This window comes from Nerophis lumbriciformis, linkage group LG18 (assembly GCF_033978685.3).
Source record: "Nerophis lumbriciformis linkage group LG18, RoL_Nlum_v2.1, whole genome shotgun sequence".
Classification (NCBI taxonomy): Eukaryota; Metazoa; Chordata; class Actinopteri; order Syngnathiformes; family Syngnathidae; genus Nerophis; species Nerophis lumbriciformis.
The window spans coordinates 6,950,277-6,967,949 of NC_084565.2; the positions used below are offsets into that span (position 1 = coordinate 6,950,277).

General features: G+C 42.3%; 1 protein-coding gene across 4 annotated transcripts in view; it reads left to right on the forward strand.

Annotated features, from left to right (window-relative positions):
• Window positions 1-17,673, forward strand: part of cyfip1 (cytoplasmic FMR1 interacting protein 1) — a 115,241-nt gene that overhangs the window by 29,103 nt on the left and 68,465 nt on the right. For all 4 annotated transcript variants that reach the window (XM_061977562.2, XM_061977561.2, XM_061977563.2 and 1 more), the window contains exons 6-12: window positions 2,967-3,148; window positions 4,661-4,757; window positions 4,878-5,006; window positions 5,072-5,176; window positions 11,001-11,092; window positions 15,275-15,392; window positions 15,457-15,579. In XM_061977562.2, the coding sequence (XP_061833546.1) occupies window positions 2,967-3,148; window positions 4,661-4,757; window positions 4,878-5,006; window positions 5,072-5,176; window positions 11,001-11,092; window positions 15,275-15,392; window positions 15,457-15,579 (846 nt within the window). The remainder of the gene's footprint in view (window positions 1-2,966; window positions 3,149-4,660; window positions 4,758-4,877; window positions 5,007-5,071; window positions 5,177-11,000; window positions 11,093-15,274; window positions 15,393-15,456; window positions 15,580-17,673) is intronic.

A 17,673-nucleotide genomic window follows, 5' to 3' on the forward strand; every position in this document is an offset into this window, starting at 1 on the left:
GTAGGAGGCTGGTCTCTCGTCCACCCTCAAAGTAGGAGGCTGGTCTCTATTCCACCCTCAAAGTAGAAGGCTGGTCTTTAGTCCACCCTCAAAGTAGGAGGGTGGCTGGTCTCTAGTCCACCCTCAAAGTAGGAGTGTGGCTGGTCTCTCGTCCACCTTCAAAGTAGGAGGCTGGTCTCTTGTCCACCTTCAAAGTAGGAGGCTGGTCTCTATTCCACCCTCAAAGTAGGAGGCTGGTCTCTAGTCCACCCTCAAAGTAGACTTAGACTACACTTAGACTTTCTTTTTATTGTCATTCAAATTTGAACTTTACAGTATCGATAAGAACGACATTTTGTTGCATTAGCTCATGGTAGTGCAGGAGGCTGGCCTCTAGTCCACCCTCAAAGTAGGAGGCTGGCCTCTAGTCCACCCTCAAAGTAGGAGGCTGGCCTCTAGTCCACCCTCAAAGTAGGAGGCTGGCCTCTAGTCCACCCTCAAAGTAGGAGGCTGGCCTCTAGTCCACCCTCAAAGTAGGAGGCTGGCCTCTAGTCCACCCTCAAAGTAGGAGGCTGGCTGGTCTCTAGTCCACCCTCAAAGTAGGAGGCTGGTTGGTTTCTAGTCCACCCTCAAAGTAGGAGGCTGGCCTTTAGTCCACCCTCAAAGTAGGAGGTTGGTCTCTAGTACACCCTCAAAGTAGGAGTCTGGCTGGTCTCTAGTCCACCCTCAAAGTAGGAGTCTGGCTGGTCTCTCGTCCACCCTCAAAGTAGGAGTCTGGTTGGTTTCTAGTCCACCCTCAAAGTAGGAGGCTGGCCTTTAGTCCACCCTCAAAGTAAGAGGCTGGCCTCTAGTCCACCCTCAAAGTAGGAGGATGGCTGGCCTATAGTCCACCCTCAAAGTAGGAGGCTGGCTGGTCTCTAGTCCACCCTCAAAGTAGGAGGCTGGCTGGTCTCTCGTCCACCCTCAAAGTAGGAGGCTGGTCTCTATTCCACCCTCAAAGTAGAAGGCTGGTCTTTAGTCCACCCTCAAAGTAGGAGGGTGGCTGGTCTCTAGTCCACCCTCAAAGTAGGAGGGTGGCTGGTCTCTCGTCCACCTTCAAAGTAGGAGGCTGGTCTCTCGTCCACCTTCAAAGTAGGAGGGTGGCTGGTCTCTAGTCCACCCTCAAAGTAGGAGGCTGGCTGGTCTCTATTCCACCCTCAAAGTAGGAGGCTGGTCTCTCGTCCACCTTCAAAGTAGGAGGCTGGTCTCTATTCCACCCTCAAAGTAGGAGGCTGGTCTCTAGTCCACCCTCAAAGTAGACTTAGACTAGACTTAGACTTAGACTACACTTTGACTTTATTTTTATTGTCATTCAAATTTGAACTTTACAGTATCGATAAGAACGACATTTTGTTGCATTAGCTCATGGTAGTGCAGGAGGCTGGCCTCTAGTCCACCCTCAAAGTAGGAGGCTGGCCTCTAGTCCACCCTCAAAGTAGGAGGCTGGCTGGTCTCTAGTCCACCCTCAAAGTAGGAGGCTGGCTGGTCTCTCGTCCACCCTCAAAGTAGGAGGCTGGTCTCTTGTCCACCCTCAAAGTAGGAGGCTGGTCTCTATTCCACCCTCAAAGTAGAAGGCTGGTCTTTAGTCCACCCTCAAAGTAGGAGGGTGGCTGGTCTCTAGTCCACCCTCAAAGTAGGAGTGTGGCTGGTCTCTCGTCCACCTTCAAAGTAGGAGGCTGGTCTCTTGTCCACCTTCAAAGTAGGAGGCTGGTCTCTATTCCACCCTCAAAGTAGGAGGCTGGTCTCTAGTCCACCCTCAAAGTAGACTTAGACTACACTTAGACTTTCTTTTTATTGTCATTCAAATTTGAACTTTACAGTATCGATAAGAACGACATTTTGTTGCATTAGCTCATGGTAGTGCAGGAGGCTGGCCTCTAGTCCACCCTCAAAGTAGGAGGCTGGCCTCTAGTCCACCCTCAAAGTAGGAGGCTGGCCTCTAGTCCACCCTCAAAGTAGGAGGCTGGCCTCTAGTCCACCCTCAAAGTAGGAGGCTGGCCTCTAGTCCACCCTCAAAGTAGGAGGCTGGCTGGTCTCTAGTCCACCCTCAAAGTAGGAGGCTGGTTGGTTTCTAGTCCACCCTCAAAGTAGGAGGCTGGCCTTTAGTCCACCCTCAAAGTAGGAGGTTGGTCTCTAGTACACCCTCAAAGTAGGAGTCTGGCTGGTCTCTAGTCCACCCTCAAAGTAGGAGTCTGGCTGGTCTCTCGTCCACCCTCAAAGTAGGAGTCTGGTTGGTTTCTAGTCCACCCTCAAAGTAGGAGGCTGGCCTTTAGTCCACCCTCAAAGTAAGAGGCTGGCCTCTAGTCCACCCTCAAAGTAGGAGGATGGCTGGCCTATAGTCCACCCTCAAAGTAGGGGGATGGCTGGTCTCTAGTCCACCCTCAAAGTTGGAGGCTGGCTTCTAGTCCACCCTCAAAGTAGGAGGTTGGTCTCTAGTACACCCTCAAAGTAGGAGACTGGCAGGTCTCTAGTCCACCCTCAAAGTAGGAGTCTGGCTGGTCTCTAGTCCACCCTCAAAGTAGGAGTCTGGTTGGTTTCTAGTCCACCCTCAAAGTAGGAGTCTGGTTGGTTTCTAGTCCACCCTCAAAGTAGGAGGCTGGCCTTTAGTCCACCCTCAAAGTAGGAGGCTGGCCTTTAGTCCACCCTCAAAGTAGGAGGCTGGCCTTTAGTCCACCCTCAAAGTAGGAGGCTGGCCTCTAGTCCACCCTCAAAGTAAGAGGCTGGTCTCTAGTCCACCCTCAAAGTAGGAGGCTGGCCTCTAGTCCACCCTCAGAGTATGAGGCTGGTCTCTAGTCCACCCTCAAAGTAGGAGGCTGGCCTCTAGTCCACCCTCAAAGTAGGAGGATGGCCTCTAGTCCACCCTCAAAGTAGGAGGATGGCCTCTAGTCCACCCTCAAAGTAGGAGGCTGGCCTCTAGTCTCACTCACAGCGGACTGCTTTTTTTTCAGCGCACCGCCATCGACCGCTTCTGCAACGAGGTGCGGCGCCTGTGTCACACGGAGCGGCGCAAGGACTTTGTGTCGGAGGCCTACCTGCTGACTCTGGGCAAGTTCATCAACATGTTCGCTGTCCTGGACGAGCTGAAGAATATGAAGTGTAGCGTCAAGAACGACCACTCGGCTTACAAGCGGTACGCACTCACCTTTTAGCCAGACACAAGCGTTAGCATTTTAATATTAGCATGCTAGCTTTTTTGCTAACTTTGTTGGTATACTCCACAAACATTTTGTTACTTGACGAATTATACATGGTAGCATGCTAATGTTATGCTAGTTTTTTTTGTGTGCGAATTTTGTAGTTATACACCTTATTTTGGTATATGGCGCATGATACTGTTAGCATGCTAACTTTTTTTTTGCTTATTTTGCAGATGTATGCGTCAGTGTCAAATGTTTTGTTACTTGCCAAATGATAACTGTTAGCATGCTAATGTTGATTTTTTTCGCTAATTTTGTAGTTATACTTGACACATGGTACAGTTAGCATGCAAACTTTTTTTTGCTAATTTTTGCAGATGTATTCCTCAGTGTCAAACATTTTGTTACTTGATGCATATATGTTAGCATGCTAATGTTATTATGGTAGCTTTTTTTTTTGTTTTTTGTTTTGCCAATTTTGTAGTTATACAACAAGTCATATAAGTCAAGTTAACTTTTAGTTCATGCTAGCTATAAGCTAATGCTAGTTATCAACAAATGGTAGATATTGGCTAATGTGAGCTATTAATGTCAGCTATAAGCTAATGCTAGCTATTAGCTAATGCCAGTTACTCATGTTTGCAATAAGCTAATGTTCGATATTAACTAATGCTAGCTATTAGCTAATTTGAGCTATTAACTCATTCTAGTTGTAAGCTAATTATAGCTCTAAGCTAATGCTAGTTCTCAACAAATGCTATCTATTGGCTAATGTTAGCTATTAATGTTAGCTATAAGCTAATTCTAGCTATAAACTCATGCTAGCTATTAGCTAATGCTAGCTATAAATTTTTTGCAATAAGCTAATGCTAGATATCAACTAATTCTAGCTATTAACACATTTTAGTTATAAGCTAATGCTAGCTATAAACTAATGCTAGTTATCAACAAATGCTAGCTTTTGGCTAATGTGGGCTATTTGTTAATGTTAGCTGAAAGCTAATGCTGTCTTTTTTCTCTATTGTTAAAACGCTCGTGCGTTACAATGTTTTTTTTTTAGTTAAGGGGAAAAAAAATAAAAAATAATAAGAACATTTAATAACTACCAAAAATGAGATTCAATATTTTAGAATAAAGTAGTTCAGTGGCCTAGTGGTTAGAGTGTCCGCCCTGAGTAGGTTGTGAGTTCAAACCCCGGCCGAGTCATACCAAAGACTATAAAAATGGGACCCATTACCTCCCTGCTTGGCACTCATCAAAGATTGGAATTGGGGGTTAAATCACCAAAATTGATTCCCGGGCGTGGCCACCGCTGCTGCTCACTGCTCCCGGGGGTGATCAAGGGTGATGGGTCAAATGCAGAGAATAATTTCGCATCATCATTGGCACTTTAACTTTAACTTTAAAAACAAATAAAACCTGTAATACTAAGTCAGTACTTGAACCATCTCCATCACGTATCTGAATCCAATTCTGATTTGAACCGAATCCAATTCTCCTTGCAGCGCCGCCCAGTTCCTAAGGAAAATGTCCGAGCCCTCGTCCATCCAGGAGTCTCAGAACTTGTCCATGTTCCTGGCAAACCACAACAAGATCACGCAGGTGGGTTCTCAAAAAGCATCAGAGGTTTTTGCCTCATACCTGTGAGAATCCTGCGTGTGGCCACTGTAATGCAACTTAGCATGAGTCAGCTAACGGTCTGGATCCTCGGTGGCCCTGCAGTCTCTGCAGCAGCAGCTGGAGGTGATCAACGGCTACGAGGAGCTGCTGGCCGACATCGTCAACCTGTGTGTGGAGTACTACGACAACAAGATGTACCTCACCCCCGGCGAGAAGCACATGCTGCTCAAAGTGAGTGGCCGGAGCTCTTTGTGGGTTAGTTGGCCCCTGCTGACCCCCCCGCACTTTGCGCACAGGTGATGGGCTTTGGCTTGTACCTCATGGACGGGAACAGCAGCAACATCTACAAGATGGACGCCAAGAAGAGAATCAACCTGACCAAGATCGACAAGTTCTTCAAGGTAGGAGGCTGCAGGAAGTGGAATTTGTACCGAAACGCTACCTTAAAAAAAGATATACCAAATTAAAATTGGAACCAGGCGCGCACACACAGAGCGCTTACAAGCGGAAACAGGGTGGAGACAGAATGGACGTATTTTGGCTTCAAAACTAGCAGTGAAGTTGTCACGTTGTGTAAATGGTAAATAAAAACAGAATACAATGATTTGCAAATCCTTTTCAACTTATATTCAATTGAATAGACTGCAAAGACGAGATATTTAATGTTCACACTGAGAAACCTTTTATTTTTTTTGAAAATAATCATTAACTTAGGATTTCATGGCAGCAATACATTGCAAAAAAGTTGTCACAGGGGCATTTTTACCACTGTGTTACATGGCCTTTCCTTTTAACAACACTCAGTTAACATTTTTGAAGCTTCTCAAGTGGAATTCTTTCCCATTCTTGCTTGATGTACAGCTTAAGTTGCTCAACAGTCCGGGGGTCTCCGTTGTGCTATTTTAGGCTTCATAATGCGCCACACATTTTCAATGGGAGACAGGTCTGGACTACAGGCAGGCCAGTCTAGTACCCGCACTCTTTTACTATAAAGCCACGCTATTGTAATACGTAGTTTGGCATTGTCTTGCTGAAATAAGCAGGGGCGTCCATGATAACGTTGCTTGGATGGCAACATATGTTGCTCCAAAACCTGTATGTACCTTTCAGCATTAATGGTGCTTTCACAGATGTGTAAGTTACCCATGCCTTGGGCACTAATACACCCCCATACCATCACACATGCTGGCTTTTACACTTTGCACCTATAACAGTCCGGATGGTTCTTTTCCTCTTTGGTCCGGAGGACACGATGTACAGTTTCCAAAAACAATTTGAAATGTGGACTCGTCAGACCACAGAACACTTTTACACTTTGCATCAGTCCATCTTAGATGAGCTCGGGCCCAGCGAAGCCGGTGGCATTTCTGGGTGTTGTTGATAAATGGCTTTGGCTTCGTATAGTTAACAATAATAATAATAATTAACTTGCACTTACAGATGTAGCGACCAACTGTAGTTACTGACAGTGGTTTTCTGAAGTGTTCCTGAGCCCATGTTGTGATATCCTTTACACACTGTCACTTTTTGATGCAGCCTGAGGGATCGAAGGTCCGTAATATCATCGCTTACGTGCAGTGATTTCTCCAGATTCTCTGAACCTTTTGATGATATTACGGAGCGTAGATGGTGAAATCCCTAAATTCCTTGCAATAGCTGGTTGAGAAATGTTGTTCTTAAACTGTTGGACAATTTGCTCACGCATTTGTTGACAAAGTGGTGACCTTCGCCCCATCCTTGTTTGTGAATGACTGAGCATTTCATGGAAGCTGCTTTTATACCCAATCATGGCACCCACCTGTTCCCAATGAGCCTGTTCACCTGTGGGATGTTCCAAATAAGTGTTTGATGAGCATTCCTCAACTTTCTCAATCTTTTTTGCCACTTGTGCCAGCTTTTGAGCTAATATTTGCAAAAAATAACAAAGTTTTCCAGTGTGAACATTAAATATCTTGTTTTTGCAGTCTATTTAATTGAATATAAGTTGAAAAGGATTTGCAAATCATTGTATTCTGTTTTTATTTACCAATTACACAACGTGACAAATTCACTTGTTTTGGGGGTTTTAATTAAGGAATAGATCTAAAGTTGATTTAGAGATATTTAAGTGTTGAAAGTAAAAATATTAACACTGGATAGACTCAGTCCCTTTTGGGTCCCTGAGTCATATAGCATTCACCAAAATGGAGTGAAGCTGTAAGGGTTACACTAGTATAGTATCGCGGTACTAATGAATCAAAAACGGTACTATACTCTGTTTGAAAAGTACCGGTTCCCCATTTTTATTTTTAATGGGAATGACGGCACATCGTCACGTCATTACATTGCTGATTTTACGAGCAGAGGAGCATATTCGACATGGCACACACACAAAGTACTTACAAGCAGACACCGTGTGTAGACAGAAAAGGGAGAACGGACCAATTTTGACTTAAAAACTAAAGATAAAGGTGAAGTTATAACACTGAAACGCCCTCAGGAAGAGGTGCTTTAAGACATGGCTAGCTAGCTAGTGGCTAAAGTCCATCCGCAGTGATGACATCTATTAAACAAGACAAGAAGCAAAGAATTAAACACAGACAGAATTCAATTTGGCTCAATTTGAGGAGAAACGTCTGGACTGTATTCTTTGTACAACTGTTTCTAAGGGACGTGGGTCGTAAACAGCCATCGCCTTTGGTTACAGAACAGTTCAAAGAAAAGGTTGTAAAACAGTTCAAAGAAGAGGTCGCCTTGAGGGGAGTCAGGCCCTGCTTCCTCTCCGCTTTGTAGTTCTTGGGTCAAGACAATATCTTTCTGTTGATTACAATACAAAAGAAACAGAACACCTTCATGTTGCTTCCCATCCTACACAGTGGATTTTTACAAGCCTTCTTCTTGGTAGGTTCAAAGACCCCTTTTGTCTGTCCGGTAACTCATTGAAACACAAAGTTTTGTGATAACTTAGATACAATTATTCCGACAGCAGTCTGCAGTGTTTTAGCTACTTCTAAATCACTAATCCTGGTCTCCATGGTGACAAATAAAGTTTCTCGTGCCACAGTATTGGCTGCTGTGATGCGAGAAATTTGGCCGCTATCTTGAAGTGGTGACGAGAAGCCGGCAAGCAGCCTAAAATGACAGTTGACAGGTAGAAAACAAAGATGGTGTTCAGCGTGTTTCTGCTCAAATGAGCAGACTGTTGAAAATAGGAATCGGGGGATTACTTTTCACAAGTAAGATTTAACATCAACGTACTATTGGTTGTATTTTGTGAAAAGAATATTACCACAGAGTTGAGAAGGAGCAAAGATCTTCAATAGTACTGAAATCGTAGCCGCTAGCAAACCATAATAGAATTGCTTGTCAATGAAATGAATTACATTTAAAAATGTCTTACTTGAATAACATAAAGTTGAGATAAACGATGAAGATAAAGATTGTAAGACGGAATTTAGTTTTATTCTGAATCCAGTGAAACAGATTAGTGGTTTTAGCTGATATAAAGACTTTCAGGTGTTTATATATGTTTATGTTTAAGTATTTGACGGACGCTTTTATCCAAAGCCACATTGTCAGGTTCAAACACTGATGACATCTATTAAACAGACGAGAAGCAAGGAATCATGCAGAGACAGAGTTAAATTTGGCTCAATTGAGGAGACACGTTTTTTTAGGCTGTACTCTAGTTACAGATCCAAACTACGTTCTAAAAGTCCAGTCCACGTGCGTCCTCTATTTATTTGGGAGGTCCCTGGTTACATCACTGAAGCTGACGCTGAGGGAAGGGGGTTTTCTCGACAGCTCCAGTTAGACACAATATATGATTATACAAAAAATGCAAATGTGTTGACACTGGTGATATCGCCTTGTCTCTGCTCTGTCTGCGTCACGGCGGTGTTCGGCCTTGGCAGTCAGCAGGCCGTTCCTGGACACAGACGCTGATACCAGACTGGCTTGCAATCTTTTGGATTGCCAGCTTTGCACAGACAAAGAAAAATACCACTTCAGCACAATTGATAATAACTATAGCAATGGCCCTTAAGCATAAGAGTTGTGTGATAATATATACATAATTATTCTAACAGACATGCATAAAAAAAAATACATATAAAACAATCACTGTAAACATTATCATTTAAGGGAAGAATGTAATACAAAATATCAATACAAATTGTCAAGACAGAATAAACTCTCTGTTGCTGCAGCAACAGAGATACAGTCTATAGGTCCCTAAGATATATAGATTGCAGTGACGTGCGGTGAGGTTGATGGCTGGTGAGGCACTGACTTCATCACAGTCAGATTTACAAACATATGAACCCTAAAGAGTATCTTATTCACCATTTGATTGGCAGCAGTTAACGGGTTATGTTAAAAAGCTCATACCAGCATTCTTCCCTGCTTGGCACTCAGCATCAAGTGTTGGAATTGGGGGGTTAAATCACCAAAAATGATTCCCGGGCGCGGTGCCGCTACTGCCCACTCCTCCCCTCACCTCCCAGGGGGTGAACAAGGGGATGGGTCAAATGCAGAGGACAAATTTCACCACACCTAGTGTGTGTGTGACAATCATTGGTACTTTAACTTAACTGTAACTTTACACATACAAACTGTAGCACACAAAAAAGCACATTTAATAAAAAAACGTTATTATGGTCTTACCTTTACTTATAAATGAAGTCCATGCGCCGCTGTTGTGCTGGATTAATGAACCCCCTGACGGGAGTGTTATATCAACTAAAGCCCTCACTTAAACTTTCCACGTGCAAGATTGAATCTATTTAAAAAAGTGTAACCGAGGGTTTATAAATGTCGCCTATCCTGTATGAAACTACAAAATAACAAACACGGAGGCTCCAGTTTACACGAGGACCACTTTATTTACCTTCTTTCAAAAACCTCCGCTCCACTCTGTGTCATCACTTCCGCTCTTAGCGCCTTCAAAATAAGAGCTCAAAGCATTTACTGTATAATAGCGCATAACAGGAACTTAACATCACAAAGAGGAAAGCCCATAAAAATAGGTTACAAAAGTTATTTAATAAGAAGCCAAAAAGTGCAAAAACAATAATGTTCGTGTTGGAGGAGTTGAGAATTAGGTACACCTGCACTCTGCAGGTGTACCTAATGTTGTGGCCCCGCATCATTCACAAGTCCTCCAACACCAACATTATTGTTTTTGCACTTTTTGGCTTCTTATGGAATAACTTTTTTAAATAGATTCAATCTTGCACGTGGAATGTTTAAGTGTGGGCTTTAGTTGATATAACACTCCCGTCAGGGGGTGCAGGAGGCGGGACTACTGCGAGCCTCAGCCAGTGCGTCTTTTGCATCCGTTTTATGATCGCTCAGCACAATAAATACTTTACACACATACAGTTGTTGACAAAATACACTGTACATTATATACCTCAGCTAACTAAACTATGGAAATGTATAATATAGTTCATATAGCAATATAGTCTCACTGCACAGCAGGCCAGCAGTTAGCCGAGTCCGCAATCCATGTTGAGGCACTGAGTGACGTGCCTCAACTGGCTGCTGATCACCGCACCGTCTCTTCTCAGTATTTGAACGGCAAATGTGAAAATTCAGCGATTTTGAATAAAAATAATCTAAAACTGGTGAGGTTAAATGGAAAATAACTTTATAGTATAATCACTGGATACATTTAACAATTTAATTTAAAAAAAAAAAAAGTTTACATTTTTTTTCTTTCCATGATGACAGGTGAGGCCCCGCCTCTAGTGACTGCACGTCACTGATAGATTGTTTATGTAGGATATACGCATGTACATATAACCTAATCATATTGTTTCTTCAACTTAAAAATAGCTGACCGTTTTTTTCCCCCTTCTCTGGGATTATATTCCCAGTTTTGATCTCGGACGTCCGGTCACTTATAGCATATAAGAATATTCTATTACTGTTAAGCAAACTATGAATAATAAAACACGCCAAAACACGTGTCCTTTATCATAGCTACACGTATGACCAAAAAAGGTGGGAAAATCAGTGGTATTCAGTGAGGTAAAATGAATTAAATGCGCTGACAGCTGCCAAATTAATTGAGTGGAGCGGATCACCACTCCAAGATGGTGGCCCCGCGTCTCGTCAACGTCAGCGTCAGTAGGCAGTAGCGCTCCATGCTGCGTACCCTTATAAGATGTCTATTGCTGTCCCAACTCTTATTTCTCTGTCATTTCTACTCACTCCAGTTCTTGTTTTGTTTGTACTCTACAGCAGCTCCAGGTGGTTCCTCTGTTCGGCGACATGCAGATCGAGTTGTCCCGGTACATCAAGACCAGTGCTCACTTCGAAGAGAACAAGTCCAGGTGAGAGAGGACACCTTGTTTATTCTAGAACTCTGATCTCAACACTGATTATTGTGTGAATGTCCAAGCATTCACACTTAAAGATTCTACACCAAAACATCTATTTATTATTATTATTATTGTGTCAATGTCCAAGTTTTTCACCATTCCACCTTCAAAACATTTTTCTTAATTGGGACAACTACCATTTTCATACAAATTCACGATTTTCCCGGAATTCCAGGAATTCCAAAATACCCATTTAAAATCGAACTGTCACTGCGTCAACATTTTTCAACCGTTTTGAAAAATTCCAAAACCAACCCATTCATCTAGAAGAATTGTTGTATTACCTATATTTTCAAAAATTCCTGTTTTTCCCGTAATTTCCAGGAAATTCTCATTCAAGTGAATGGACGTATTCATAGTTCTACATTGCTCAAAATATTGCACCATTTTTACCTGATTCCGACCTTTCAACCATCAACCCACACTGTTCTTCACATATTTTGAATGCAAAACATGTTGTCCTTTTCCCAAAATTAATTTTTTCCCCGAAATTTCCGGTAATTTTCTCTCCATTGACAATAAATGGACAATATACAAAACTCTCCATATCCCACATTTCTCAAGCGATTTGAACCGTTCCAACATCCACACACTCCACTCACCTTGGACAATCAAACTTCAAGTTAAACAAAAATTCCAGGAATTCCCAGAATTCTCAGCCCTATTTTCACCTCTCCCTGGAAAGTTATCACATTCCACATTTTTCCACCGTTTTTGACCATTCCACCTTCAAAACATTCTTCTTAATTGGGAGAACAAAACTACCAAATCCTGGTTTTCCGAAATTTCAGGAATACCTGAAATTCCCAAATTTCCAGGAAATTCCCATTCAAATGAATGGACCTATTCATAGTTCTACAATGACCAAAATGTTCGCCATTTTTACCCAATTCCGACCTTTCAACCATCCACCCACACTACTCTTCACATATGTCGGACACAAAACATGTTGTCCCTTTCCCAAAATTCCCGGTTTTCCCGGAATTTCCAGTTATTTTCTCCCCATTGACACTGAATGGGAAATACACCATCGACTGCATATCCCACATTTCTCAAGCGATTTGAACCATTCCACCATCCACACACTCCACTCAGATTGGACAACCAAACTACAATTTTCCAAGTTAAAAAAAGAATTCTAGAAATTCCCAGAATTCCCAGTTTTCCAAAGCTCTAATTTCACCTCTACCTGGAAAGGTTTTTATAGTCCACATTTTTCAACCGTTTTTGACCATTACACATTCAAAACATTCCTAATAATTGGGACAACTACCATTTTGATACAAATTCCCGGTTTTCCAGGAATTCTAAAATATCCATTTAAATTTGAACTGTTGCGTCAACATTTTTCAACCGTTTTGAAAAATTCCAACACCAACCCATTCATATCATCTAGGATAATTGTTGTATTACCTATATTTTAAAAAATTCCCATTTTTCCTGAAATTTCTAGAAAATTCCCATTCAAATGAATGGACGTATTCATAGTTCTACATTTCCCAAAATGTTGCACCATTTTTACCCGATTCTGACCTTTCAACCATCAACACTCACTACTCTTCACATATGTTGAACACAAAACATGTTGTCCCTTTCCCAAAATTCCAGTTTTTCCGGAATTTCCGGTAATTTTCTCCCCATTGAAAAAGAATGGGCATTACACAAACCTCACCATATCCCACATTTCTCAACCGATTTGAACCGTTCCACCATCCACACACTCCAATCACTTTGGACAGTCAAACTACCATACTTCCTCTAAGTTCAAAGAAATTCCAGGAATTCCCAGAATTCCCGGTTTTCCAAAGCCCTATTTTCATCTCTCCCTGGAAAGTTTTCGCAGTCCACATTTCTCAACTGTTTATGACCATTCCACCTTATTGGTACGACAAAACTACCATTTTCATTTTTGTACAAATTCCCGGTTTTCCCGAAATTCCAGGAATTCCAAAATACCCATTTAAATTCGAACTGTTACTACGTCAACATTTTTCAACCGTTTTGAAAAATTCCAACACCAACCCCTACACATCATCCAGGACAATTGTTGTATTACCTATATATTTTATTTTTATTCCTTTTTTCCCTAAATTCCCAAATTTCCAGGGAACTCCCATTCAAATGAATGGACGTATTCATAGTTCTATATTTCCCAAAATTTTTGCCATTTTTACCTGATTCCGACCTTTCAACCATTCACCCACACTGTTCTTCACATAGGTTGAACGCAAAACATGTCCCTTTCCCCAAATTCCCGGTTTTCCCGAAATTCCAGGAATTCCAAAATACCCATTTAAATTCGAACTGTTACTACGTCAACATTTTTCAACCGTTTTGAAAAATTCCAACACCAACCCCTACACATCATCCAGGACAATTGTTGTATTACCTATATATATATTTTTTTATTCCTTTTTTCCCTAAATTCCCAAATTTCCAGGGAACTCCCATTCAAATGAATGGACGTATTCATAGTTCTATATTTCCCAAAATTTTCGCCATTTTTACCTGATTCCGACCTTTCAACCATTCACCCACACTGTTCTTCACATAGGTTGAACGCAAAACATGTCCCTTTCCCCAAATTCCCGGTTTTCCCGAAATTCCAGGAATTCCAAAATACCCATTTAAATTCGAACTGTTACTACGTCAACATTTTTCAACCGTTTTGAAAAATTCCAACGCCAACCCCTACACATCATCCAGGACAATTGTTGTATTACCTATATATTTTTTTTTTTATTCCTTTTTTCCCTAAATTCCCAAATTTCCAGGGAACTCCCATTCAAATGAATGGACGTATTCATAGTTCTATATTTCCCAAAATTTTCGCCATTTTTACCTGATTCCGACCTTTCAACCATTCACCCACACTGTTCTTCACATAGGTTGAACGCAAAACATGTCCCTTTCCCCAAATTCCCGGTTTTCCCGAAATTCCAGGAATTCCAAAATACCCATTTAAATTCGAACTGTTACTACGTCAACATTTTTCAACCGTTTTGAAAAATTCCAACGCCAACCCCTACACATCATCTAGGACAATTGTTGTATTACCTATATTTTTTTTAAATTTATTTTTTCCCCTAAATTCCCAAATTTCCAGGGAACTCCCATTCAAATGAATGGACGTATTCATAGTTCTCCATTTCCCAACATTTTCGCCATTTTTACCTGATTCCGACCTTTCAACCATTCACCCACACTGTTCTTCCCATAGGTTGAACGCAAAACATGTTGTCCCTTTCCCCAAATTCCCGGTTTTCCCGAAATTCCAGGAATTCCAAAATACCCATTCGAACTGTTACTACGTCAACATTTTTCAACCGTTTTGAAAAATTCCAACACCAACCCCTACATATCATCTAGGACAATTGTTGTATTACCTATATTTTTTTTAAATTAATTTTTTCCCCTAAATTCCCAAATTTCCAGGGAACTCCCATTCAAATGAATGGACATGTTCATAGTTCTCCATTTCCCAAAATTTTCGCCATTTTTACCTGATTCCAACCTTTCAACCATTCACCCACACTGTTCTTCACATAGGTTGAACGCAAAACATGTTGTCCCTTTCCCCAAATTCCCGGTTTTCCCGAAATTCCAGGAATTCCAAAATACCCATTTATTTATTAATTCAAACTGTTACTACGTCAACATTTTTCAACCGTTTTGGAAAAATTCCAACACCAACCCCGACATATCATCTAGGACAATTGTTGTATTACCTATATAGTTTTAAAAGTTCCTGTTTTCCCTAATTCCCATAATTTCCAGGGATTCACCCACACTGTTCTTCACATAGGTTGAACGCAAAATATGTTGTCCCTTTCCCCAAATTCCCATTTTTCTTGGAATTTCCGATCATTTTCTCTCCGTTGACAATGAATGGGAAATATACAAAACTCTCCATACTGCGCATTTCTCAAGCGATTTGAACCGTTCCAACACCCACCCACTTCACTCACCCTGGACATTAAAGCCAGCATGTTCCCCGGTTCCGAGAATTCCCCCGATTACCTGGAATTACCAGAAATTTCCCCCCATTCACAATGAATGGGCACTATACAAACCTCGCCATATGAACCATTCCTACCAGAACTTGTAGTTACTGACCGACTTTGTCATCTCCAGGTGGACGTGCACGTCCATATCAAGCAGCCCTCAGTACAACATCTGCGAGCAGATGATCCAGATCCGAGAAGACCACATGCGCTTCATCTCAGAGCTGGCTCGCTACAGCAACAGCGAGGTTGGTGCTGAGGAACATTTCGCGTCCGGGTGCCGACATGACGGTTCTTGCCCGGTCCGTGCAGGTGGTGACGGGGTCCGGGCGTCAGGAGGCCCAGAAGACAGACATGGAGTACAGGAAGCTGTTCGACCTGGCGCTGCAGGGCATGCACCTCCTCTCGCAGTGGAGCGCTCACGTCATGGAAGTGGTGAGCGTCACCATCATTGCTCCAAAATAAAATCTGCTGTCAGGTTCAAACACTGATTATTCTATTAAACAAGACAAGAAGCAAAGAATTAAATAGAAAAAAATTAAATTTGGCTCAATTGAGGAGAAACATCTGGGCTGGACTGTACTGTGTTTCTAAGGGAGGGGGGTCGTAAACAGCCATCGTCTTTGATTACAAACAGTTCAAAGAAAAGGTCGTAAAACAGTTCAAAGAAAAGGTCGTAAACAGTTCAAAGAAGAGGTCGTAAAACAGTTCAAAGAAGAGGTGCCTGGAGGGGAGTCAGGCCCTGCTTCCTCTCCGCTTTGTAGATCTTGGGTCAAGACAATATCTTTCTGTGATTACAATACATCAAAGAAACCAACGACTTCATGTCGCTTCCCATCCTACACAGTGGAGTTTTACAAGCCTTCTGCTTGGTAGGATCAAAGACAACTTTTGTCCTCTCACCGGGAACTCATGGCAACACAGAGTTTTGTGATAACTTAGGTACAATTATTCTGACATCTGCCATGTCGTGATTTTGCAATGTGGCGAGGGCTGAATACTGTATCACGCTATCAGGGTTTTGTATCGGCCGATATCATTCATGAAGATCGGCCGATAAGTATTCATGTTCTTATGACTTCTGGGAAATGAGCGGGAAACACTGTAAACATCATTATTATTTCGAATGTACCGTATTTTCCGCACTATAAGGCGCACCGGATTATTAGCCGCACCTTCTATGAATTACATATTTCATAATTTTGTCCACCAATAAGCCGCCCCGGACTAAAAGCCGCGCCTACGCTGCGCTAAAGTGAATGTCAAAAAAACGCTGCGCTAAAGTGAATGTCAAAAAAACAGTCAGATAGTTCAGTCAAACTTTAATAATATATTGAAAACCAGCGTTCTAACAACTCTGTCCCAAAATGTACAAATGTGCAATCACAAACATAGTAAAATTCAAAATGGTGTAGAGCAATAGCAACATACCGGTAATGTTGCTCGAACGTTAATGTCACAACACACAAAATAAACATAGCGCTCACCTTCTGAAGTTATTCTTCATTCGTAAATCCTTCGAATTCTTCGTCTTCGGTGTCCGAATTGAAAAGTTGCGCTAGCGTGGGATCCAAAATGGCCGGTTCCGTCTCGTAGAAGTCATCGGGAGTCAGTGTCGCTGTTGTTCTGTGAATCCTGCCTTCTGGAAAGCTCGGACCACAGTTGTGACCGAAATATCTGCCCAAGCATTTACGATCCACTGGCAGATGTTGGCGTATGTCGTCCGAGGCTGTCTGCCCGTCTTAGTGAAGGTGTGTTCGCCTTCGGAGCTGTGTGAAAAAAGCCACCCGGCCTCTTCGCGTAAACTTCCCTTAACCACTCGCTCATCTTTTCTTCATCCATCCATCCCTTCGAGTTAGCTTTTATGATGACGCCGGCTGGAAAGGTCTCTTTTGGCAAGGTCTTCCTTTTGAATATCACCATGAGTGGAAGTTAGCATGGCAAGCTAGAACCACAGTGAAGGATGACTTCTCATTCCCTGTGGAGCGAATATTCACCGTACGTGCTCCCGTTCCACAGTGCGGTTCAGTTGCTGTGAAATACGGTAGTAATCCGTGTGCGGATGGAGAGATTGCGTCTTTTTATGACCCGGATCGTTTAGTAGGAGCCATTTTGTGGTCTTTACAGATGTAAACAGGAAATGAAACGTACGGTGATATCCGCGCGTTTTTTCTTCTTCTTCCGGGGGCGGGTGAAGCGCTTCCTGTTCTATGGGGGCGGGTGAAGCGCTTCCTGTTCTATGGGGGCGGGTGCTTTCCTTGGCGGTTGCTTGCGTAGAAGAAGAAGCGCTTCCTGTTCTACCGGGAAAAAAGATGGCGGCTGTTTACCGAAGTTGCGAGACCGAAACTTTATGAAAATGAATCGTAATAAAGCGCACCGGGTTATTAGGCGCACTGTCAGCTTTTGAGAAAAATTGTGGTTTTTAGGTGCGCCTTATAGTGCGGAAAATACGGTAACCTTCAAGGCGGAAAGGAAATGTCAAAACAAACATGGAAAACACTCAAAGAATGTCAACAAAATAGTCAAATC